Source organism: Aulonocara sp. 'chitande type north' Nkhata Bay, linkage group LG8, assembly GCF_057382095.1.
Source record: "Aulonocara sp. 'chitande type north' Nkhata Bay isolate Kocher_YH1m ecotype deep benthic linkage group LG8, A_spYH_male_GT1.1, whole genome shotgun sequence".
NCBI classification, from domain to species: Eukaryota; Metazoa; Chordata; class Actinopteri; order Cichliformes; family Cichlidae; genus Aulonocara; species Aulonocara sp. 'chitande type north' Nkhata Bay.
The window spans coordinates 8026803-8051063 of record NC_141351.1 but is presented as its reverse complement, the minus strand read 5'-3'; the positions used below and the strand labels follow the sequence as shown (position 1 = coordinate 8051063).

The 24261-nt window shown below is 38.2% G+C and overlaps 4 protein-coding genes across 6 annotated transcripts; 3 read left to right on the top strand and 1 right to left on the bottom strand.

Moving 5' to 3' along the window:
• Nucleotides 1-9637: 9637 nt before the first annotated feature.
• LOC147323053 (uncharacterized) lies at nt 9638-11616 on the top strand. 2 transcript variants are annotated; one of them, XM_086303162.1, is made up of 5 exons: nt 9638-9857; nt 10317-10413; nt 10533-10562; nt 10687-10740; nt 10908-11616. In XM_086303162.1, the coding sequence occupies exons 1-5, from the start codon at nt 9744-9746 to the stop codon at nt 10997-10999; spliced, it is 387 nt and encodes a 128-aa protein (XP_086159288.1). In that variant the 5' UTR covers nt 9638-9743; the 3' UTR covers nt 11000-11616. The 2 variants fall into 2 exon arrangements, with proteins under 2 accessions (XP_086159288.1, XP_086159289.1); XM_086303163.1 differs by lacking the exon at nt 10908-11616 and having other exon boundaries at nt 10687-10811.
• Nucleotides 10635-16967, bottom strand: kat7b (K(lysine) acetyltransferase 7b). 2 transcript variants are annotated; one of them, XM_086303160.1, is made up of 14 exons: nt 16770-16967; nt 15685-15835; nt 15338-15586; nt 15145-15227; nt 14671-14754; nt 14440-14538; nt 14229-14339; nt 13774-13965; nt 13465-13554; nt 13222-13362; nt 13023-13116; nt 12737-12883; nt 12058-12164; nt 10635-11810 (listed from the first exon to the last, which is right to left on the bottom strand). In XM_086303160.1, exons 1-14 carry the CDS (start codon nt 16785-16787, stop codon nt 11709-11711), a joined length of 1668 nt encoding a protein of 555 aa, XP_086159286.1. In that variant the 5' UTR covers nt 16788-16967; the 3' UTR covers nt 10635-11708. The 2 variants fall into 2 exon arrangements, with proteins under 2 accessions (XP_086159286.1, XP_086159287.1); XM_086303161.1 differs by lacking the exon at nt 16770-16967 and adding an exon at nt 16272-16363.
• A 1692-nt stretch (nt 16968-18659) lies between these two features.
• ptges3l (prostaglandin E synthase 3 like) lies at nt 18660-20509 on the top strand. Its single transcript, XM_086303159.1, has 7 exons — nt 18660-18857; nt 18967-19080; nt 19183-19249; nt 19335-19433; nt 19822-19911; nt 20035-20097; nt 20273-20509. The coding sequence occupies exons 1-7, from the start codon at nt 18823-18825 to the stop codon at nt 20279-20281; spliced, it is 477 nt and encodes a 158-aa protein (XP_086159285.1). The 5' UTR covers nt 18660-18822; the 3' UTR covers nt 20282-20509.
• A 574-nt stretch (nt 20510-21083) lies between these two features.
• Nucleotides 21084-24254, top strand: aarsd1 (alanyl-tRNA synthetase domain containing 1). The gene is made up of 12 exons (XM_086303158.1): nt 21084-21228; nt 21770-21898; nt 22050-22209; nt 22302-22359; nt 22439-22595; nt 22681-22797; nt 22883-23013; nt 23101-23167; nt 23339-23427; nt 23586-23640; nt 23721-23815; nt 23898-24254. The coding sequence occupies exons 1-12, from the start codon at nt 21190-21192 to the stop codon at nt 24034-24036; spliced, it is 1236 nt and encodes a 411-aa protein (XP_086159284.1). The 5' UTR covers nt 21084-21189; the 3' UTR covers nt 24037-24254.
• Nucleotides 24255-24261: the final 7 nt, after the last annotated feature.

Sequence of the window (24261 nt, the reverse complement as noted above, 5' to 3'; positions counted from 1 at the left end):
TCATTCACATTTGCGGCCACGGGCATTTTCTTAATGCTTTTAACACACTTACTGTAAAGAGAAAAGCTCACAGAGGAAATTTCAAATCTGAAAGTGAAAGAATAAAAGTGCACTGTAACAGCAGGCTGGTTTGTGACTTTATCCAAACAATCAAGAGACTCTGTATATGCTGCAATGCGATGACAGGTTTCATAACTAGGCATTTCAAAATGTCATTTTGTATGAATTTTGATTTATCTTTGAATGTTTTATTCCAAAACCAACCATATTTTCTCCAGAAAATATCAACTAATCAAGCTATGAAAACAAAACATTACTTTTCATTTAGAAAAGATTTATATATTTGCCTCTTTGTTAATGTATTTCAGAGAGCAGGTTGACTCGTTACTCGTAAGTCTGCTGATCTAGCAATTGTAAGCATGACACACAGCCGCTGCTCTGACATCTCACCTGACACCAGAGGCATAATAACACCTTGTCTTGCTAATAGTGTGTGTTATTGCTGCTCTACCCTGTAATCTCTTCCCTTTCTGACGCTCGCAATGGCTTGAAATATCAAACTGGCCTGCAGTGAAACAATCCATACAAATGCATGTAAACACAAATAGTATGTCATTCAATGATATAAACACACACGCACACACACACATACATGTGAGTGTTTTAGCAGCAAGTGAGCTCATCTGATGAGAGAAGGCCACATATTTTGGTCAACAAGTGACGCCTATTTTGTTTTGTATCCTCGGGAGTGTTATTGTCGTAATCTAACTCTCAGTAGTTATCTGTTTTTTATTTTATTTCAGTATGTATAAAAGCATGTACTCAGATTTGCATGTTGACTAAAGAATCTGCATTAAAAGCACTTCACTTCAAAAGAATAAAACCAAATTTCAATCTTAGATCCAGTATATCTCAGTTGGTTATCTCAACTCACTTTTAAGATATGCAAATGGAAAATGTAGGGAAACAATGTATTTGTATTTGTTTTTTGAGATAATACTAATAATACGTTCTGTTAACAAGGTTGCCAAATTTGTGTGCACATGCCAGCATTTTGAAGCCATTTTCTTTCTTTGGAGCTCATTTAGATCAGATGAATTGTTATCAGGCTGCATTAGCTAGCTTGGTTAGCAAGCTACATCCATAGAACTGTGGGCTAATGCTAAAAAAACTAAAAATTCACTCACCAAAAGAGTTGCCAGGTACACTTATCAGCTCTAACTAGGGAGAAAACAATTTATTTATACATTTTTTGTGCTAGGTGGTTTAGTTCAATGCTGACGTTAGATATTTTAACACAATAGTCAATATGGATTTTGTAAGCCTCAAGTGGCCACTGGCGGAAATACAGTTTTGCTGCTTGGCATAATATATGGTGTTGCATATGGTCTGCAGAAAAACAGACTGTGAGTCACCACAAAGGAAATGCAGCATGATTTTAGACCTGACAAAATAGATAAAGATGATGCTTAATTTTATGAATGATGAGAGCCAAAAATGAAGCCACTGTAGCTGTCTGCATTATAATTTATCAAAGCATAATAGAGTCAGCTAGGGCTAAATGTAGTAAGAGCTACACTTAAAAATACAAACATACTAGTGAGTACACTGAGGCTCAACCAAAACACTCAGTAATTTTGGATAAATTTAAAAGCATGTCAGTGTCTCTTTGGGCACTAACCAGTAAATCTTTGATCACAGCTCAGACATTTTAAAACTCTGTCTGTGTTTTCATGTGTGCTTTACATGTGTAACTGATATGTCACTGCTTTGAAAGAGCACAGGTGAGAAGGCAGCCACAAGAGTGGTGGTGTGGTTGTTAGAAGCACATATCAAAGTTAGTGGGATTTTTTTAATGCCACGGTGAAGACTTCTGTCTTCCTTTCATCATTTTATTAGCTTGATTTGGAGAGTCACTGTGAGCGTCTTCTGTTTTCTCTGTGAAACAAACAAAGGCAAGACTACCTCTTTCATTCACCAGAGCATATCTGACAGGATGTTTGATCATTTGTGTGCGGCCCCATCCTGTCTACCTCAGTGCTAATCCCATTGCTCCGATACACATATTAGTACACAAACCCCACATTCCTCCAGTGGGAATATAAACAGTTAAATACCTGAAAGCCCAGATCACATTTGCTGGTATTTTATTAGGATTTTGTTTTATTAGCCTTGCTCTGTGGGAATTTTACAGTTATTTTAATGGCACCGGCTTTGTGAAACATAGCGTATTAAAATGCAGTGTAAGGCATGTATGGTAGCTATGTATTCATGGAAAAAAATACACCTAGATTTTTTTAAAGGAAAGATGAGTAATACCAAAATCAAACATGTTTTGTCTGCTAGTCACTGACAGTTTACACCTCAACACACCTCAACACACCTCAGCACACTTCAACACCAAGTGAGTTATGATGCACAGGCACGCCTGTGGGTGAGGAAGACAGACAAAGCGAAAGAAGGGGATGAAAAGGAAAAAAAAGACAGTTTACGAACAGAAACTTGGCCCTGAGAAGGGAGAGAAGAGGTGCAGAGAGGGAGGTGGAATAGGAAAGAGGAAAAAGGGGTGGCGAAGCGGGGAAGACATGAGGAGTGAGCGGAGAGCTAAAGGAGGGTAGGAGAGGATGAAGGGAGGAAGGAGGAGGGGTTGCTTCCTGTCGCCATTCCTGCCTGCCCACATAGACAGCCCGAGAAGGAGAGAGAGAGGGAGAGAAAGAGAATATCTGGGCGGACTGCAGGCCACATGACATTCTCTCTGGGTCCCTTGCTTTTCCTCCGCGCCGAGTGATGTGCTCCTTCCCTTCCCGTTCCCTCCCCCTCTCCCTCCCTTCCTCTGCCCTTCAAAGCTTCGACATGTCATCTCCCACCACAAAAACAGAGGTGGGAAGACTCGCTGGCGCTACCGCTGCCTCAGGGTGTCTGGCACTAAAGCTGACTGCAAATACAGCAGGGAGAGGAGGAGGAGTGGGAGGAGTGAAGAGACAGAGAAAGACAGAAGGAGGGAGGGAAAGAGGAAGAAGGAGATGGAGACAGAAAGCTAAAGAGAGAGAGAGAGACTGAGGCAGCAAGCAGGACAGTGTGAATTAAGCAGGACTCATAAAGCCGTGGGCATCAAAGTGTGTGTGTGAAGAGGAGCTGTTATTAAGGTGGAAAGACTGACATGAGTCCTGTCTGTTCTTTGTTTTTTAAAGTGACACTGTGACAACCGTGCTGGCTGCATCTTCTGTCTCGCACACAAACAGAGTGAAGTTTATGAAGAGGGATTTAGGGACACATCTCAAACTATGTGGTGGGAAACCTGTCAGACACAGAGCTGGGACACTTTTCTAGCTGTGTGGTCTCTCCCACTATCAGAACCGCAAAAACACAATGATGCCCTTAAAGGTTAACAAAAAGGATGAATTGTACTAAGGCTAATATGAAATGCATGGAAACCACAGGCTTATAATTGAATGTATCATCCCCAATTCACATGTAATTTCCTCCAGGACGCTGTAATATTTTCTGCGACTCTAAATGCATACTATGAACAGCTGTTCCTTGTGAATAAACGATTCCAGGCCAACTTGCCGCTCGGATACCACGAAATTTGCAGATTGATTTAAGGAGCAATTATGCACTTGGCTTTTGAACCTCTGAGGCTTTGGGAATGAATTGGTGATTGGCTCCCCGACAAAGTAAGCAGATCTGACCAAAAGAGGCCTTGCCATAGGCTGAGAGTGTCAAAGAAGCCACAAGAGCCCAGCAAACAAGAAGACCAGTAACGTTGTTTATTATGGGCCTCTGGAGACCAGTGGGCACTGATCGACCAACTGATGTTGGAGAATGCTAAAGAGAGGCTGGGAAAAGACAACAAATAATCACACTGAGACAGAGGAATCCAACATATAAATGACACAGACAAGTTCAGTACAAGTCTAAAGCCTTAATACTAAAAATGAAGCTATTCTGCATCCAGTTCATGTCAGAGTTAGCATAATTTCCAGTTCTCCCCACTGGTGAATGGGGAAACAGCTAGCATGCTTCAAGCCAGAGCTATATCATGAGCACACCTCTTTGTTTATATGAGTAAAACATGAAAAACATCAATTTTAGAGGTTCTAACATGTAGATTTAGTTGTCTCGGACCGAGCAGAGCTGAGGCTCAAAAATTAGGCTAATAGATACCAACCCAAATGCTAAAACTGCAGTTCATTGTGTGGCCACTTGGGGCTGGTGTCAAGAGAAGACAAATCTCATAGACTCTCATGTTCAAGTTTTACAGTATTAAAAAGTTAAAATGCTATATACATAGCCTGGTGCAAAGCTGTCACCAAATCTATGGCTCACAAGAAAACTTCATAAAAACTCTTCAGAGGTTAATGTTTTTCTAAAGAGCTGTTTAGATAGCTTTTCAGTGTGAATTAGAAGGTATCTGCATACCTGGGTTTATCTTCCTAATGAAGTGTGTTTATGTTAGCAACATCCCTCTGTTGTAGATAAACAGAACCAAGTAAACTGGTTCCCTTGTGTTTAACTAAGAGCTAAATTATACTTTCCACATCTGCAATTCCAATAAGGTCAGCTTGAGTCCAAGTGACATAAAATGTATTATCAATTAAAATCAATGAAGTATCTGTACTTTCACAATAAGCATACAGATGAGTGTGACATTTATCCTCTCTTCACAGGGCACAATTGACAAAATGTTAGCTTATCCCTTAAGGCAAAGGATGTGTAGTTAAATCCAGTGAACAGAGTAAAACAAACCGATTTTGAATGGAATCTAAATGATTTGACCTACCTCATATGGAAAAGAAATAGTAAAAACTTGTAAGAGACTTGCATAAGATGTGGCCTACTTCATATAGTGAATCATATAAGGCTTATATGATTTACTCATGAAAGTGGCCACTTTCTCATTGCTTTCATATATTGTTTTAGTAAAGTATCCAAAACATACAAGTTTGATTTATATAATTTTTCAAGGGATCTTATATCTGTTTTCACTCTTGTATGCTTTTCATACAAGTTTCACAAAAGACAGATACAAACTTTATAAGATTTATATATATCTTTTCCATATGGGACACATCTGAAAACTAGTATTAAGAACACTTTGTTTCCAACAAAGGTTAATCATTATAATGATCAGAATAACCCAGTTGTGGAATGTCAAAATCAGCTAACATGGCCCACAGAAGTTAGGGGTGGAACTGGTCTAAACCGGTAAGACAACGGCTATGTTCAAGCTATGCAAAGGAAAATAATTTTTTTAAAATGTGAGGATTTTCATAATACTAAGGGAATGATGATTTCTTTTTTGATGATTTTATGCGGTAACACTGAAACACCTCTAGTTGTGATTTTGAGGAGCTCCAAAGTAAACAATCAGCTGCTTCCAGCACACGCCTCTCAGAGAGAACATGTTTCTGTCTTTGACAAAATTTCTCCACCTGACATCACTTCCAAAAAAGCGTGACCACTGCGATAAGATGTATGTGTGAGGCAGTGGAATGCCTTTATCATCTATCAAACAGGAAACGGCTCTTTATAATCTGTTTACATTGAAGACTGCTTACTTTTTAAGTTGTGTGAAATGCTGCCATCAATCATGGCAAAGGTATCTGTACTTTTATTTTTTTCCAATTTTTTCAAAAGAAAGTTGAGATGACAGTGCTGGAGCAGCTGGTGTGGTAGAATCAAACACATCTTATGCTTCTTTTGGTTCAATCCCATGACACCAGGCTGTCTCACACTACTGGAGAAAGCTAGAGCCACCACGATCAGCCTGAAGCCCCCAGTCTGAACATGCAAAGGCAGACAGTGGTATTTCATTCTCAGAGAGCCTTGAAGAGCCAAATTTATGCCTCTCTAGAGAAACCACAGTAAAGTGCCACAGGGCACCAAACGAGAAAAACAACTTGGGGAACAAGAGAGTTAAGAGAGGCGTTCAGACTAAGTGAAATAGTGAAATGTTTAATATTATTTATAGTTACGTGTATACTGCTTTGTAATGCCTAACGTATGAGTGGACTCTTTCACACAAAGGTTGTTCCTGTGTGATTCATGAAAATGATGGGCATCAGGTCTGTGTGGGAGTTACTGACAAAACCTGATCTCTCTTATATCTTAACAATATTTTTATATGCACTTGTGTTTTTGCTTTTAGTTGTGCCTTAGTGTGCTCAGAATCTGAGCGAAATATATAGAATAATTAGCATTATTACATAATTTCCTACCGGTGCCAGTTTTGAAACTTTCTGACTCGGAAAGTGTTGAAATGTGTTTCACATTTATCGACACTGCGGCCTGAGCAGATGCCATCACACAAAGTCTCAAGCATTTATTTATGCAAAATGGGTACTTTCGCAGCAGCAAAAGTTTCATGTTTTAATGGATGTGGTTTAATGCCACTTCACAGTGTACAACAACGCACAAGCAGATGTCTTTGTAGTGGTAAAATATTGTTTTCATTAAAAAAGGAAAAAGGAAAAAAGACACAAAAAAAGACAAAAAAGAACCACAAAAATTAAAGACAAATCATAACATGTGTGATGATGCCCCTGACCAAAACAATACAATCACATTCTTTCATTTTTGACTATGTCATATAAATAGACAAAAACAAGCCCATGGGGAGGAAAATATACTCATCAAGCCTGGTCTCTCCAGTGAGGTTCTGGTGCTTTGAATTTATGTGTTAGACAACACTGACACCTGCTGGATAAGATGTTCACTGTATACAGGTACACATACGTTTATATAGACATAACATGACTTCTTCAAATTCATACTTCTGCTTTCTAGTCAAATTGTTCCGAGTCCTAATGTATGATCATGATCATTTTGTAGGAGGTAGTTTGTAATAAACTAACCATCTTAATTCAATGAATTCAGTTTAATTACATCACTTTTTTATGGAGCTACATGCTTCATGAAAAAAAATACATTGTGATGTGCAGTACTGTGCAAAAAATTAGAAATAGGTGAAATGATTTATTGAAATATGCAAACATTCATGAAAGTCCAATTTATTTATATAGCACATTTAAAACAATAACTGCCCCTTGAGTTAAGTGCCTTTTTATACTTGAATGAATCATAGATCAGTGTTAAATGGCTTAACAAACAAGCACAAATCATTCCTTTGGAAATGATCAATGCAAGAACTGGACTGAAAATAAGTGAAAAAGCAGCCAAAGTCCAAAGAAAGAGAGAGAGTACCTTTGGAGAAGTCTGAAATGAGGGGCAGCCAAAGACTTTTGCACACTATTGTAGCTCCTACACATATTATACACTATTTTATTCCAGCACAGTGACCATGCTTTGCCACATTTTTTAAAAATGCATTCACTGGTTCATTCAGTTCAACAAAACCCACTTAGTTCCAAATGAATGGACCAACTTGTTAGTATTAAGACAGATTAAGATATGAAGATAAGAACTGTGACAACCATAAAACCACCCCAAGGCAGGAAGAGATAGTATCAGTCCTGATGACTAAAGTTACCACAGCGAGACATCTTACAATACAGTGTCTGTCAGCAGGATATTATGACCCCCAGCTCTAATGAGAGATCCGTAACTGGTGTTGTCAGGTTGCACCACCTTGTTTCATGTATTGGCATTTAGGTATGTGCCTATAGCCTTTTAAAGCCACTTTAAAGTCTATCTGAGCTGTCTCAGAAAGTACCATCCCTATTAAAAGAAGAGCGTGGTGACATGTGAACACCATATGAAACCAGTTATGTAATGGACTCAACAATACAAAAGAGTATGGTTTGCATTAGTTCAGACCACTGATAAATTATCCACAGACACAGCATATTGGTTTCTGTCATGCATAATTTCCCTGCCTGATGTTGATTAGTGTAATACAGTGGATGTGTTTCAGTGCTAATATAAGGAATAGCCCCCTCTGATTACTGCTTGAACTTTTTTGATTATTGAACAATGTTTACACATGTGAGGAAAGTTCTAGCAGTCTTTGTAATGCGGATAAAGAAGTAGATGAAGAGGATTTACTGGGAAATGCTGAATGCACAGTTAGAGGCCTGGGTAAACATGACATCAGCATGGTTACTTGCTGTAGAAAGCTCCCACCAGAGACACAGAAGACATTAAAAATGGTTTTCAGAGGCTGTGTAGTACTAACAACAGTGTGTGTGTAAGTTGTAGTTGTATGTCTCTTTTAATATAATGAAAAGATAAGAACAATGAGAACAGTCCTAACCCATATTTCACTTATTTAAAGGTGAAATGGATCACAGGTGAAGTTCAAACTCAGCGCCCCGCAGTGAATCACTGTCAGAGCAGCGCAGATCCTGAAAAGGCCTCTACCACTGCGTCACATGCAGCGTTCTGTCATTACGGGAGCTCTTTGTGACTCAACCATTTCATATGCAAATGCCGTGCCTCTGATTTCTTTTGATTCGCCTCTCCACGTTAGCCGTGGCTTAGACTACGTGCACACGAGGGCTTTTCAGGTGTAATTGCCTTTCAGGGATAATTGTCCTGGGCTCGTCTTCCTACAGAAGCACCTGTGTGTGGATCAAAGCATTTGATGTGTGTGTCAGCTTTGTTTCGAGTGGGTGTCTTTGGAGCACACAGATTGTCAAGTAATTGCCCCTCCAGAAATTTCTATGACCAGAGTGTGTGTGTGTGCGGGGGGGGGGGGGGGGGGTCAGCTTTCATTAAAACAGAGCATTTAAATGGCTAAGTAAGTAAAGAGTATCAAAAGGTTTAATAACAGTGTAATTATCTCAGGAGATGGAAAATAAATCACCCTGCTGACATATCGCTTAATGGAAAAGTTACAAATATTGACATTGTCAGCATTTTCCACACATCTGAGGTCACAAATGTCATGTAACACAATTCATACAGTCTTCATTGCGCTTGAATTTCATCTGCGTTTTTGAGATTTCATCCATCACCTTGTCGTGTATGACTTCTGACCATCAGGTGCACTACACAACCTTCAGCGCTTCCACATGTGTTAAATCGTAATAAGTCAACGCACTTTTACTTCAGTCTACTTGACCTTTGAGGTCACCGCTGTGCTCTCCTGCTTAATAAATTCCCAGCTAAACATTCACCAAGTCAACTGGCAACCCAATAAAACCTTCAAAGTAGACGGGTATATTTACAAAGCATCACTCAAAGACCCGACACACCTGCCCTCTTCCTCTGTAATATCAAAGAAGCATGTGAACATCACAAGGTCACAAATGAGCAAGAGGAGAATATTTTTAGACCAACCACAATCTAGACGTCTAATAAAGATGGAAATGAAAGGCGACCTTCTCAAATGTAAATATTTGATATTGAAGAGGTGGGGGTTTTTTTTCTTAGAATTGACCCCTGCCTGTAAGTTTTTAGATGACGTCTTATAGGTCCAACTATTTAAAAAAAAAAAAAAGTTTAATTGTTAATTCAATCACATTTTCTCCCATTTAATGACTACAAAGTATGAGGGAAAGAATTTAAAAGCTTGATCTTTTACAAATACTCCAATACAATAAATTAGGGAGTTGTAATAAATTGAATTGTGGCAAGTGAATAGTCCTGTTTAGAGGGGAGGGGTCTAGTAGCAGGGGTTTAGAGGTATAAAGGCGCCATGGATGCAGTTCGCACAGACTGAATAATACGAAAACCCATCCTGCCAACATCATCTGTAATGTATTATTAGCTTTTGCTGGGATAAAAAATATATTTGATTAAAAAGAAGTAGAAGCAGAGCTTTTCTCTTTGAGATAGCAATGGATAACTGGAAGATCCAGCTGGTTATTGTGACTTTTTGTGCTTTGGTGCAAACCTATCAGAGATTCTCGTGCAGTGCAGAAGAGCAGAGAGGACTTCTGAAAGAGTGGAAGGTGAGAAGCACTATTGTTTTTATAATGGGTTGAGCAATGGACAAATTTAAATATCAAAGCATTGAGTTCATTCACTTATTCTGTTCAAGCTTAGGTGAAGAGGAGAAAATCTTAGATGATTGTTGAGATTTCTTGCTTATATACAAGAAAAAAATATACTTTCAAAGAAGTCTGAAAGCTGTGTGTTTTAAAATTCTGCATTTGTTTTTGTTTTTTACAAGAGGCAAAGTTCTGTAAGTAACACATATTATAATGGTGCATAAGTATTTTTAACATTTTTGCAAATAAATCTGTATTTCTTTTTTTTTTTACTAATTTGAAAGAAGATACAGAAAGAAAACTCAAAATGTTAGACGACCATTGCATTAACAATGCGTTTGCTTGTAGACTCTTGTAGATATACTTTTTAAATATAAAAACTGGTTTACTTTAAATAAAATAGTGAAATGTTTCTTGCAGGATGAATCACTGCAGACAAGCCTGACCAGTCCAATGTCCAGTGTAATAAAAAGATCCAAAGCCCTTCGATTCTACGGACTCATGGGGAAACGCTCAGGTAACCTTGAAACATATCCATGCATAACATAATGTCTCATTTTTGTGCTTATCACCATTTTTATGTCTCATAATAAGTATTAAAGCCTGTTGCATGACAATAAATTTATCTCTTCACAGATGCAAAAAAACCCTACCAAGTAAAAAGACGTGAGTGGCTTGACCTTATTGAAGCAGAACTCTTATCATACTAACGGTTTTGAAAACTAGTAGTTCCAGAAATTGGAATCTAATATTTAATCACAGCATCATTGCATATTTCTTATTCTTATAGGAAATAAAGGAGAAATGTTTGTGGGCCTGATGGGAAGAAGCATCTCCAGTGGTGGTAAGCATAAAATCATCAATAGACCGCATGTAAATTGTAGATATTTCAAAATATCAAGGCAGCTTTATTGATATTAAAAATATCAAAGTGCTAATACACATTACACAGCTATGATTCAAAGTACAAGCCGAAAACCATCCTAGTCAAACGTTTCCTGTTTATTACAGAATCTCTACCCAAAGTAAATCGTTCTGCAAAGACCACTGCGATCCATGATTCAGAGAACCCATACAAGCAAGGTACGATTGTACCAGTATAAAAACCTGAGGCTGTTTTGTTTCTATGTGCATTCATATAGTGGTGTTACATTTGTATTTTATATCCTCAGCAAATTAAAAATCTCCTCTTTCCCCTCATCATTGGCAGGTTCAGCAAAGGAATGGATCAGAATCCTGTATTGATGGAATTAGAAAAAAAAAAAAAAAAAGACATTATGACGAAGATCTATACAATTTTATACCAACCAAAGGCGTGTTGCCATAAATCATACTCATTAAAAGTACACCCTGCTCAATTTCATGTTTCGATTCATGCTAACAGTTACTGTATTAACGCTCAAAAAGAATAACCACCATTGTCAAAAAGCACATTTCTCATAGTAAATAAAAATAACCTCTAAATGCACTCAAATGTAGCTATTCTAACATTAATGTTATCCATCACATTGGACCGTTCATCATTTAACATTCAGCACACAAAGGCAGTTTTAAAGCAAATCCTCGACACTCATTTTTCACAATGCTGACAAAAAGCATTTGACTTGGAACGTATGCTGGTTTGGCTAGAAATGACAGTAAAATATAAAAAGGTGTTTAAAAAATTCACATTACAGACAAGAAGAAATAAACAGGGTCAAAGGGATGAAAGAAAAAAAAACACTGATCTTTATTGACAGTTCATAGGTCTAGGCTACTTGTGGCTGGTGAGGCTAGAGGCGAGTGTTTTCAGTAGCCTGAGCTTCTCAGTGTTTATGTCCCTTTGGGAGGGGTCCATTTTAGCGAGCTTGGGTCGATGGTTTTGTTGCTATTGCCTCGCTTGATCTCCTTTGCTTTCCACTCATCAATCAGGTCCTGGGATGAGAAACAGGGTAACGAGCTAGGTTATCACATCTAATTTTTCCAGTAAGATAGAAATAGAAAGAAGGGCCTGGTATAAAACGTGTTTTACAGCATTAACGTAAAATTTTACTTCCAAAATTAATCAAAATATTAGAAATAGACAAGTAAATGATCTCAGTAACCCAAATAATTTGATACAAAAGCAATTATTTCAATAAATAAATACAAGCATAAATAAAATGGAGAGGAGCCAGCTTACCTGACGCTTCAGTACTAAGTGCTTTCCCTTCCAATACTTCAGCATCTGAAGAGACTGCAGGGTGCTCACAATGTCCACCGGGTTGACAGCAGTTTCCTGACTGATCTCTGTGCAGCACGCAAATATTAAAACAAATATTAATTGTATGCATTTGTCTTGTTTATTAAATGCATGAATCTTCTTGTGCGGATTCATTATGCTCTTCCTTTTATCTATCATCGATATACATATTCTGAGATCAGTGTATGTACAAGTAATCTTTAAGGGCCTAAAGCTCAAGCTTCAGACTTCTCTAAACACTCTGGTTTAGGCATTTTTTCCTGCTCTTGACTGTCAATGAGAGGGATTTTCTTTAATATGGTTATCTGAGGCACACAGCTCAGACTTTGAGCGCAGCACTCCCACCCAGCTGCTGCTGCGCAAATCTTTTACTTGCAAGGGACAGCCAAACAGAAAAAAACATAGCTTAAGAGGTGAGCTAAGAGGGAAAGAAGCTAAACTGTCTTGTTACTAGTCAGAAGATGGACTTTGGGACTTCACCAAGGCCAATATAAGCTAAAATTAAGATTATTTTAAACTGGTAATTGGTAACTGGTAACAAAGTACAGAGCCACTTTCAGCTTTTTTTGTAAACATATAATTTAAGCTGCCAAATTATAGGGTTTGTGCTTTCACTTACCTTTGATGGAGATCTCCTTGCCTTGAAAGTTGTACATGTATCTGAGTAATACCTCCTTCCAGTAACTCCTGTAACTGATGAGGCCCAGATCAGAGAGAGGTCTCTCTGGCGAGCCCACCTTCTCCTCAACTTTTGACAACAGATAACCTAAATAAAGCACAGGACAGTCAGAATGAACGCTTTCAGAAGAAGGAAGAGAGAATTATCTGTATTTCATTATGCAAAAAGACTAAAATGCAATTTAATGATTACATTGAGAATAGAATAAATTAACATATATACATACTAAAGTCAATGAGCATCTTTCCAAAGCCTTGTCTCATGTACTGTGGCATTGTCAGGATACAGGATACATTGTAGTTCAGGAAGGAATTTTTCTCCTTAAAGAAATAAATAGAAGGAAAAAACACTTTTTAGACATTTCTGTTCTGGAACATAAATTCAATCATTGTGTGGGTAAAAACAATAACCTTGTTCTTCTTTACCTTTGAAAAATAGCCTACTAAATGGCAGCCAGTGTTGTCAGCTTCAGTCATGACATAGAAGAGAAAAGGCTCCACGTCATAGTAAAGTGTTTTGTGGTCCAGGAAAAGCTTGGCAAGTAAACACAAGTTCTGACAGTAGATCTGGGGATGATATGGCCCTTGATTACTTTAAAAGTGGCTTATATATTTGATTACAATTTAAAAAGAAAAGAAATGCCAGTGTTCACTAAGTAAGACTCTTACCTTATTCTTTTTGCCATCGACTTCAAACACAGATATAGACCCCTTTCTGTACACCTCATCTCCTGGAGGATGCTTCCACACACATTTGGCCTGAAAAGACAAATAATCTACAGTACTTCCAAACCAGTGAGTTCATAAAGATAAATTATTCTTATTTAAAGGCCACCGTGCAGTAAAAATATATAATGTAATAAGAGCAACGGCTGTTTGCCAAAACTGAACTTTAAAAAATGAATGTTTAGAATGTTTTTATAAAAATCATTTCTAAGTGTAGCACGACTCCAATGACTTGGGATTAGTCTCTCTCACCATGTGTCGCCTGAGGATGGTCTGGCTCTTCATGTATTTGAGGCAGAATTCACAGACGTACAGACGACCCAGACGCGCATACTCCTCAGGATAGGGCGAGTGGTACCAGGTGTCCAGCTCGTAGCGACCAAACAAGATAGTCTTGATCATGTTACTGCCCTCGGTGATCTGACCCTGGATGCGCAGCTTCTCCTGCAGGCATGAAGATGGGAAACATTAATGTCCAATGTGTGTGATGAGGTTATCAATCAAAAAACTAGAATGCTAACATACTGACAGTTTAAAAAATAAATAAATAAATAAATAAATAAAACAAAATAGTGACAACTCAGTTTTTAAAGAAAAATAATGTACCTGGAACAATGAAAGGCACCAGTTCTAGCTTCATTTCCTTTTATCTTATTCTAAAATGCTAAAAAGAAAGTACTTATGGAGATGTGAAACCCCATCATTACCAGGTCTTCAGATGCTCGGGCCTGTGCTTTCCTGAACAGCTCCAGGTCATATTCACTGGTGATGTTCTCCAGCAGAGGCTCTCTGGTGTTGCCGTGTGTTTGCCGATGCTCCTGTGGGCCACGAGAAAAGGCAAGCAGGAAATGAAGTAACACGCCAGCTATGAGGTGGAATAAGCTTAGAAATAGCAAAACAAAAGTACTGGTGATGTACCACATGCTTTTCTTTCTGCTCCTTCTGCAGGCCAGAGTTTCGACCCTTCCTTATCTCAGCCACTTGCTCCTTGTATCGAATCTGTTTCGGTGTTGGTGTCTACAAATAAGGATAAATAACCAATTCACTTTCCTGGTATGAGAAATTACTGACAGTAGTTAAAATAATAAACAGATAATTAAGCAAAGTGTAAAATTCAATGTCATGCTCTCATTTCTAAAGCAGACCTACCTGGTGACGAGTTGCATGGCGCGAGTTGCTGTCCTCCTGTGCCTTTACCTCCTCCTCTTGTTTCTCACGGCTAATGGCTTTTACCTGACAAATAAATAAATAAATAAATAGATAAATAAATAAAGCATGGATTATATCTCTTCTTGGTCTCTCATTTCTCTCTGATACGGCTCAGGCAGCCAAATACTCATACCAGCCACTTCAACCTACAACATTAATAACATTTGCTGGGAACATCCCTGTTTAAGTGATGAAGTGTTACTTGTGGCTGTTTTTACTGATAGCAAAAGACATTGTGTACTTGTACTACAGCTGAAATTGTCATTTACTACACTCAACCTTTGGAGTATCAGTTATGTCCCAAAGAAAGTTGTACAGTCCAGCCACTGCCAGTGTTTCAGGTTAATAACTGTATAGATAAAGTAAATTCACATAATATTGTAAAGTATTCTGAACATGATTTATAATAATCACCTTGCATTCATCAGCAGAAAGATTGTGGTAAAGAGGACAGCCTGACACAGCAAAATGACGTTCATGCTTTCCTGTGAGGTGACCTAAGAAAAAAGAGAAAAATAAGGACAATGTTTGCTGATATGCCATATTTCCAATGTTCAAATTTTTAATAACACTTTTGACGTTTGGCAAAAAAAGTAATATATTTTACCAAGGGAATTGCACCCCGGGGTTGGACATTTCATGTTGAAATTATAGGTTTCGTGACAGCGGCGGCGTTTAGGTCGGTGGGAGAGATCTTTATCCGAATCTCTGTTGGCTTGGTCCTTGGCCTGGCTCTCATCATGTGAGGCATTGGGACTGGAGATGTCCAACTCTGATTCAGAGGAGGGTGCATTTCCAGTGGGCGTCAGTGGTGGAGATTCATCGTGATCCACAGCTCGCTTTAATTCCTGAGTATCTAAGGGAAAATAAAATAAAAGTAATCTTCAAATCACTGTAAAAGTATATATATACATATGTGTGTGTGTGTGCATATGTATAGGCTATGTTGCCAACCCTGAGAGCTTTGGCTAAGGCGAGTAGAGGCTCTGGTGAGGCGCTGTCTCTTGGGCACAGTCCCTTCACTTTCTGAGCTATTGGTCTGTTCTCTTTCAGCAGAGGAGTCAGAGTCTTCAGTTCCATCTGAACCACTCCCAGCCATGTGTCTCTGTCAGGGGAACAAACGGTAAATGAAAGGCACCTTTTACTAAATAATGTCAAATAGAGGTGCGGAAAAAAACAAGCATGGATAACACTGATGGTGTCCACAAGCCAAAAAGACAGAGTTGTTCTGGCGATAGCAACTACAGTTTTACAGAGCAGTTAATTCAGCATTCACAGTATATCTATTCATTGTTGAGTCATAAATCCACCAAATTAAAAGCGTAGCTGAGGTAACACTGTAAAAGTGCTGTTTGTGGACATTTTTCTTTTCGATTTCTGACTGGCTACAATCAAATGATAGCTCTCCATTAGCTGTTTAATTATTATTATCAGCATAAACAGGTCTTAACACCATCTACCCCTTACTAATACCAAAGCAATATATTCCGCCAAACTAGTGTTAAAAACTGGCCAAATACTGTCACACGTGTAGTAATTACCACGACAAAGTAACCAGTCTGCTTAGCACGTCAACTGTTATTGTTGTTAGCTTAGCGTTAACGGTTAGCTCTGCTCTTGGTTTTTAGTATTTGTTTTTTTCCCAGCCAATGTGGCACAACACTGTATTCACAAACAGCAATTTAAGCAGGACTGGTCTTGTTTTAGTCTTAGGGCAAAGCCTACATATACATGAACCGCAAAGCGCCGTTACATTTCACCAAACGTGAAGTAAAAGTTTTAGCTTCTTTTAGCTGCTTTTAACTGTACACTGGGTGTTTAATGAGCTCGAACAATACCGACACAAGCTGAATGTGGCAATGCAGTTAAAGTCAGTATGTTTAAATTATTCTGTGCAGATTTATCAGCTGATGCTAACACCGTGTTTTAGCGCGTTACACTGTCAGAATATTGAATGGAATATGGTGGAACCTCCTGGTTAACCATTAGCGCTAACTTAGCTAACGTTACCCTCTTGTGCGACCTACATGCACTCTTACCTGTCTTCTACGAGGCATGTTCTTCTTGATGGCTACTACTTCACGATGGTCTAAAGCAGCAAATGTAAACGTTACGTTTAAAAAATAAACTGTTTAATGATTTATAGATTTTTTACTTTATTAGTTTATATGTACACAGCGTTTAGTAGCTCGAGCTGCATTCCTCGCTCAGACAGAGCGAAGAAATGAATTTCCGGTAACCAGTAGACCAGCAGGGGGCGACTTCCGGATAAAATAAATGTATTACTAATGCCTGTCTAAAATCTGAAGTGGGCTGGGTGGGGGTTAATTTGAAATGCACTGTCGTAGTATCGTGTCTTTTTTTTCTTTAATAAAAATATGACTCCCAAGGAGCCAATCTTTCTTGCCATTTTGAAAAAAGTGCTCTTGTTCAATAGATCCCAAGGCTTTCTCTGGGACATTTTCAGTTCAGTCCTTGTACCTGACCATTTTCAGAGGAATGCTTTTTTGTTTGTTAAATCACTGAAAATTGAGATTTACAGCAGATGAACAGTATCTGAAAAATCATGTGCTTAAGAAAAAGGGGGGGGGGGGGGGGATCCATCAAGGACCTGACACAAGACCTGATATATCTGTTACTTCAGCGGATCCATTTACTGTTGGCCTCAGAAATTGCTTTAGTGCTGTGGTGGCTGTCAAGAAGTTATTCTTAAGGAATAGTATTGGATAACAGCCTTTATCCAAAGAAGAAGCCTTTAAAAACCCCGGAGAACTCATCCTGAAGGTTACTTTAAGAAGTTACAAGATACAGTAGCTTGACTAGGAGAGTTCAGGCTGTGTTGGAGAATAAAGATGGCCATACCAAATATTGACTTTCAAACTCGTAAAAATTATCCAAGCTGCCTTTTAAACTTGTTGGATTTTTACCAACTCTGTTTTTGGCCTATCTATGTTTACACATGCTCCAGTCAGTTCCTGCACATAGTTCCAATTTCCTTACCAAAATATAAAAAAAAGGCTGACTCAAGACTTTTAAATTGTATCTATTAAATTTTGCTTTGTCGAATTTACTGATTTTACTGAGCTGTTTCACTCAGAAGAGCCACGTTCTTGTATATTCATATTTTGTTTGGTTAACTTCAATTTGGTCATATCGTTATTATCATATATTGTATTTTATCAACATGTTTACTTATTGAGCCCTGTTATTTCATTTGACTGTATTTTTCCTTTTTTTTTTTTTTCTTACTTTATTAAGTTATTGTGTATTTGACACATACTTTATTGAAATATTCTACTTTATTTAAACTTATATATATATATATATATATATATATATATATATATATATATATATATATGTGTGTGTGTGTGTGTGTGTGTGTAGTGGATGTTCTGGCTGGTCTACCACAGGATTTTTTTTAACTTTTGGAAAATAAATAAAGTATTTTATCTTTATTATATCTACCTTCCTATATATAAAGTTTACATTTACAATTCTACTCTTTAAACAATATTGATGGCCAAAATACTGATTTTAAGTAATTTAATTTTGTTGCATAACTAAGATTTAAACTTAATGAAACGCTGTCAAATGAAATTCACTTGATTATTCATGTATGTGTATGTTGGTAAATGATTCATAAATTCAGCAAAATCAATTTTAAAATTATCAATGTGTCAAGATTTTGTCCAAAATTCTTAAAGTTCCATTGCATCCCTCAGGCAATGTTGGTCAACAACCTCCCAAGTGTTGAAGTGGGTCCCATTAGGTAATTTTCTTGTTGGATTCTTCCTGCCCCCACCTCCATCCTCTTAAACAATCAATTAAAGGTGGCTGAACCACTTTGAGAACCCAGAAAATGCATCTGTTTTCCCGAGTGTTCCACAGTCAGGCTATAAAGGGCACGGAAGGGGCTGTGGCAGGCAAGTCTCCTAGCAGCTGATACCAGATGGTCTATATATAGCTTTTAGGGCCTGGCCGCTGCATCAGGGCACACTACTAACTCAGCTGGACACGTGTGAGTTAGCTTTCTCTTGGTAAAAAGGAATTGTATAGCAACTTCTCTTTTATTTAAAAACAACAACAAGAATGAACAAACCTAAAATTGTCAGACCAGAGGAAAGGTAAGTGCTGCCAAACTCACTGAGCAATAAAGCATGTTTTTTTCCTAAATCTTTCATTATGAAAAGGTTTCAGGTTTGATTCCTAAGCAGTTTCTTGGTGTTTTAACAGCAAGCCAGCACATGCGCTGTGGTTTGACAGGAAGAAATACGTCACCATCAACTTCATGGTTCAGAAACCTAAAGATGTCCAAGTTGATATCCAGCCAGACAAACTGATTCTGTGGTGAGTTTTTAAAGACGTTCCCTCTCTTGAAGTCACATGTGATTCAGTTTAGAAAATGTCTAAAATGGTTTCTTTGACAACCCCATTGCCTCTCTGCAACAGCTGCAAAAACGAAACAGATGATGTGTACTACAACGAGCTGCACTTCTATGACAAAGTCCAGATCCACGTAAGCATCCGCATTATATTCTGTATTCTTCAATGTACAGAAAGCAGGCTGTTAAACGCTCCTTTAACTTGTCATCACTTGAAAGGACTCCAGAGAAAGGGTCTATGACCGCACCATCAATGTCTTGCTAAGGAAGATGAAACCTGATTGTGCTTGGCCTCGTCTTCAGAAAGATCCAGCTAAGGTAAGCACACGTGTTTGTGTCTGTGTCCTTAAACCGATCAGTATCAAGGTATTCTATTCTTCTCATCTGGTATTTACTCAGGTTCATAAAAATAGCATGGCTCATGTTAAGACTGTTTTTATGAGGCTGAAGAATTTTTTTTTTTACCAATGATACTTTCTCACTATTCATTTACCAGTTTCAATCACAAACCCTAAGTTGAAAAAGTCTTAGCTCACTGTTTCCGTCTCATAAAAATGCATTATATAAGCAAAGAGAAGCTTTATATAAGTATTAATAGAGTGCCTGAGGATATTACAACTAACTAAGTAGGATGTTCTGTAATTCTTGCAACTTTACTTTTAGTAAATAATACCTAAAATGGTGCTGTTATGTCTTCATTCCACAGGCCAGTTGGATATCAGTTGACTTTGATAACTGGAGGGACTGGGAGCACGAAGACGATGAGGGAAAGGAGGAATATGACCGTTATGTGGATGTGAGTGAATTCAGTCTTCTTAGTAATAAGATCAATCAAATTCCAATATTGCTTCTGATCCCAGTGCATGTAATATGCAATACCTTCCATTATTTTTTTGTTTAAATGGCTTTCCTTTTACAGATGATCCGAGAGATGGCTAACAGTGACAAAGGAGAAGCTCCAGATATGGGGGATCTTAGTGATGTAAGTGAAGTGTTCTCCATATAAGTGAGGAGTGTACAATGTAAAATTGGGAATTGCTTCTGCAATAGTCTATATTTAAGTATTCTACAATCAATGCCGACTGAAAATCTGTAACTTATATTGATCATTTTATTGCGGAGACTGACCATTCATCCATTTTTTTCCCTTTCAACAGTCTGACTGATACTTTATCCTCTCTGGTGAAGCCTGCTGTAAATGTATAACTCAGGATACTGAGGACAACAGTTTGTTTACTGAAAGCTGTATTATATGCTAAAAATGGATGTGCTATTGTCCAAAATGCTGTTTTTAAATGTATGATGATATTTTATGTGAGATTATTTATTGCTCTGTAATTATTTACTGTACACCGGCATGTGATTGATAATAAAAGTTTTATTAAACACAAAATTGCATTATGTTGCTTGAGGTAATAACACTAGCTGAATGAACTGGGGGATATAGAACATGATTGTGTCGGTAACTCCAGAAGATGGCAGTAACGTTGCAGTAAATTTAAAAGTCTCAATCAGTAGCCCAAATTTAGTTTACACTCGTAGTAATGCACTAAAAACACAGCCTCGCTTTTTATACGTAGTCATATTAGTGACCTGTTGCCGGTTAACATAACTAGTTGTAAAAAAAAAAACGTTTCCAGCCTTTTGTTGAAATGCTGTCTAATTTGAAATTACCCCATTTCCTCTTAAATCGGTTCATTTCATCACTTTCAACGTTTGGTATGTTGTCTGCGTTCTACTGAGAATCATTTATAGCTGTATCAGATTTAAAAAATCATTGCATTCTGGTTTTATTTACATTTTACAATTCGGGTTGCAATTTATTCGATTTTATAGAGCACATCCTAAGGTTTTCTCTTCCTCCTGTTAAAAAAAAGTGCACTTAAAAGATGATTAAATAATAGTGGCTTAATTAATCTTTTTCGCTTAAGTTAAAAAAGTTATGAAGCGAAAGTCGAAGTCATTAAGTTTGGGCTATTATGGTACCCGTAGGCGTCAGCTGACAGCTGTAGGCTTCACCTCCCCGTGCTCGTGCTACCGGCTGGCGCAGTTTTCCTTTCAAAAACAGGACAAAATGGCTTTTCAGTGTCAGCGAGACTGCTATATGAAAGAGGTGCGAAGCTTTTAAAAGCATCCGAAAAGACCTCCCGGAAATTTATCAGCAGTTCGGTGCAGAAGTGATTAGCATGCCTGCTAACTGATGCACCTGCTAGCTACCTTTGTAACCAGAGCAAGGGCTGGCAACTGATTTATAGGTCGTTTATATATAGTCTACGAGTCGCACTTTTATCTTACATAACCTTAGATTTATTCAGTTTTACTTTGTTAGAGGTTGTAATTGTGTAATTTCCACACTCTATATTTCAGATCGTATCATTTTTCTCCTTTAAAACGCCGCTTAAAAGTAATAAATCACCTTAAATGCTATGCATTTAGAGAATTTAGGATACTGTCTCCTTTTTTAAGTCTTCAGTCTTTGTACTTGCTGTCACATAAATTGTCCTTTACAAAGCCAGACCTTTATAAAGTCTTGTATGAGACTGAAATCTTGCACACACTTAAACAACTGCAGTCCTTTAAGAAGCATGTAATGTTTCTGGTTGTAAATTTTATATGACACGATTATTATCGTTATTTCTCTGGTCCCCTTCCAGTTTGTTGCCTCTGTAGTCTCCTGCTGCCCGGCGGAACTAAAACAAGAAGTAAATGGAAAGAAAGAAACTATTAAAGGATTCCACATCAAGCTACAAGATACCATCTTGTTTCCTGAGGGAGGTGGCCAGGTAAGCATGTTCATTTTCTTTTTCTTTCAAGTTCTTACTCCATTATTTAAATGTGTACGTCACATGTTCCTTCATTGCAAATGTTTATGCAAATGCGAGACTGTACAATGTCACTTGCAAAATTTGCATGCTTTACGTTGTCCTCCTGCAGCCAGATGACCATGGATTCCTTGGAGATGTCCCAGTTTTGAGAGTGACAAGGCAGGGACCGGACGCCCTGCATTTTGTGGCCTCACCTCTGGAGGTGGGTCAGGAGGTTCAAGTGAAGGTAGACTGGGAAAGGAGATTTGATCATATGCAGCAGCACTCGGGTAATAATCACCACAGAGACAGGAAAAAACGCCATCGCGCATTTTGTTTTACCTGTTGCCTAAGCAGTAATTGTTTTCTTCTTGACTCTTAGGTCAGCATTTGATTACAGCTTTGGCAGACACAATGTTTGGATACAAGACCACATCCTGGTACTTTACCACTGCATATGTTCTTTTCCATGTAGCCACTAAGCCTTGTAGGATTACAGATTTTCTGGGTTTTTATCAGGGAACTGGGTCGTCAAAGAAGCACCATTGAGCTGGACACTCCCTGTGTGAAACCTGGCCAGCTTCAGGAACTGGAAGAATGTGTAAATGAGAAGATCAGAGCTCACATTCCTGTCATGGTTCAGCTTCTCTCTATAGATGACCCAGCTGTGGAGAAGGTACAGATATTGCACTTACTGGTTGTAAAAGAGACCTGTTGCCCTGTGTTAAGTGTATTACACAATATGTATTTGTACAAATCAGGTGAGAAGTCGAGGGCTGCCAGAGGACCACGCAGGACCCATTCGGATCATTGATATAGAGGGCATAGATGCCAACATGTGCTGTGGAACCCACGTCTCCAACCTCGGTCACTTACAGGTACAACATTGACACTTTCACAATTATATTTAGTGTTTGTGCCATTAACCGTTGTGTATCTAATTTCTTTGTATTCAAATTTAAGGTAATAAAGCTGCTGGGAACTGAGAAAGGAAAGAAAAACAAAACCAACCTAATTTTCCTGGCAGGAAAAAGGGTACTAAAGTATGCAGAGAAAAGCTACAACACAGAGCGTTCACTGGTGTCACTTCTAAAGTAAGTTCTAAATCTGAATAGTCAAAATTTAACTTTGAATCATTCAGAAATTTGAAGTGAAAACTCCTTTTGGTCATTTATCATCAGAACGGGACCAGATGAGCACGTTGAGGCAGTCGACAAGTTGCAGAAGTCTGTTAAGCTGCTACAGAAAGTAAGAACAGTTTCTTTCTAGATTACTGTTTGACAGATTTGGTAAAAAAAAATGGTATGGTAATAATAAATTAATAATAGTAGAATTAGATTTTTTTTACAGGGTAAATATGCTTCAGCTTAAGATATTGCATATAAGGCTCCTCAACTACTACAAAACTGTCTTTGGCAGACTAACCTGGGCCTGCTTCGTGATATGGCGGTTCTCATTGCTCAGAGCTTTAAGAATGATCCTCACAAAGACTTCTTCACCTTCCACAAGTAAGAGGTTCTGCTTAGAGATATCATGGCACACTGCACTAACCAGTTAACCATTTAAAAAAAACCCTCAGAAATGATCCATTCTTTACAACCTGGTGACGTTTTGGCATCAAGGTGAGTATGTCAATAACAAAACGGTGTTCTTGTTCTTCTTGTAGAAAAGAGGGAGACAATGAGTTTATGAATATCATTGCCAATGAAATAAACACTGAGGTAAGATCACAATTTCACTGCTTTACTGCTAGGCATTACCACGTCATTATATTTATTTTCAATCCCTACTCTGGTTATAGGAAACACTGGTTTTCCTGACTGTTGGAGAGGAAAAGGGACCTGGTTTGTTTCTGCTGGCTGGACCCAGTGAACTAGTCACTGAGATGGGACCACAGTAAGAGTTTTCATATTTATGTAGCTTCTACTGTTAAAATCTTAATGTAGGTTGGCACTGTATCTGTGTGTTTACTTTCCAGAGTGTTAGAATTGCTCCAAGGGAAGGGAGCAGGGAAGAACGGGCGATTCCAAGGCAAAGCCAACAGCCTGGCACGGAGAGGAGAGGTGGAGGCTTTACTGAAGCAGCGCTGCAATCAACGCAGCTCACAGGAAGAATAAATTTTCATTAGAAAGAAACGTTTTATACTTCCAAAAGGGGAACATTAAGGTTGGCTTACATGGCTGTTTTATACACCCATAATCTGTGGTAATCACTAAATGATGTGTTGGGTTACACATCATGAGAAAGTGACCATTTTGTGAAAATGTATATAATTCAACTTCTGTACAACATGTGCTGTACATATTTCAATATTAAATGTAAAGTGCTGGCTTTATTCAGTC

Excerpts from the sequence above, each read along its gene's own strand:
- LOC147323053 (XM_086303162.1), top strand. The coding sequence starts at position 9,744 with ATGGATAACTGGAAGATCCAGCTGGTTATTGTGACTTTTTGTGCTTTG. Across the intron at positions 10,414-10,532 it reads ACTCATGGGGAAACGCTCAG|ATGCAAAAAAACCCTACCAA; the intron begins GTAACCTTGAAA and ends ATCTCTTCACAG. Across the intron at positions 10,741-10,907 it reads AAGAAGCATCTCCAGTGGTG|AATCTCTACCCAAAGTAAAT; the intron begins GTAAGCATAAAA and ends TGTTTATTACAG.
- kat7b (XM_086303160.1), bottom strand. Across the intron at positions 15,228-15,337 it reads CCCGGGGTGCAATTCCCTTG|GTCACCTCACAGGAAAGCAT; the intron begins GTAAAATATATT and ends CTTTTTTCTTAG. Across the intron at positions 12,165-12,736 it reads CAAGGAGATCTCCATCAAAG|AGATCAGTCAGGAAACTGCT; the intron begins GTAAGTGAAAGC and ends CGTGCTGCACAG.
- ptges3l (XM_086303159.1), top strand. The coding sequence starts at position 18,823 with ATGAACAAACCTAAAATTGTCAGACCAGAGGAAAG. Across the intron at positions 18,858-18,966 it reads ATTGTCAGACCAGAGGAAAG|CAAGCCAGCACATGCGCTGT; the intron begins GTAAGTGCTGCC and ends GTGTTTTAACAG. Across the intron at positions 19,250-19,334 it reads ATGACAAAGTCCAGATCCAC|GACTCCAGAGAAAGGGTCTA; the intron begins GTAAGCATCCGC and ends ATCACTTGAAAG.
- aarsd1 (XM_086303158.1), top strand. The coding sequence starts at position 21,190 with ATGGCTTTTCAGTGTCAGCGAGACTGCTATATGAAAGAG. Across the intron at positions 22,596-22,680 it reads ATGACCCAGCTGTGGAGAAG|GTGAGAAGTCGAGGGCTGCC; the intron begins GTACAGATATTG and ends TGTACAAATCAG. Across the intron at positions 23,168-23,338 it reads CTGTTAAGCTGCTACAGAAA|ACTAACCTGGGCCTGCTTCG; the intron begins GTAAGAACAGTT and ends TGTCTTTGGCAG.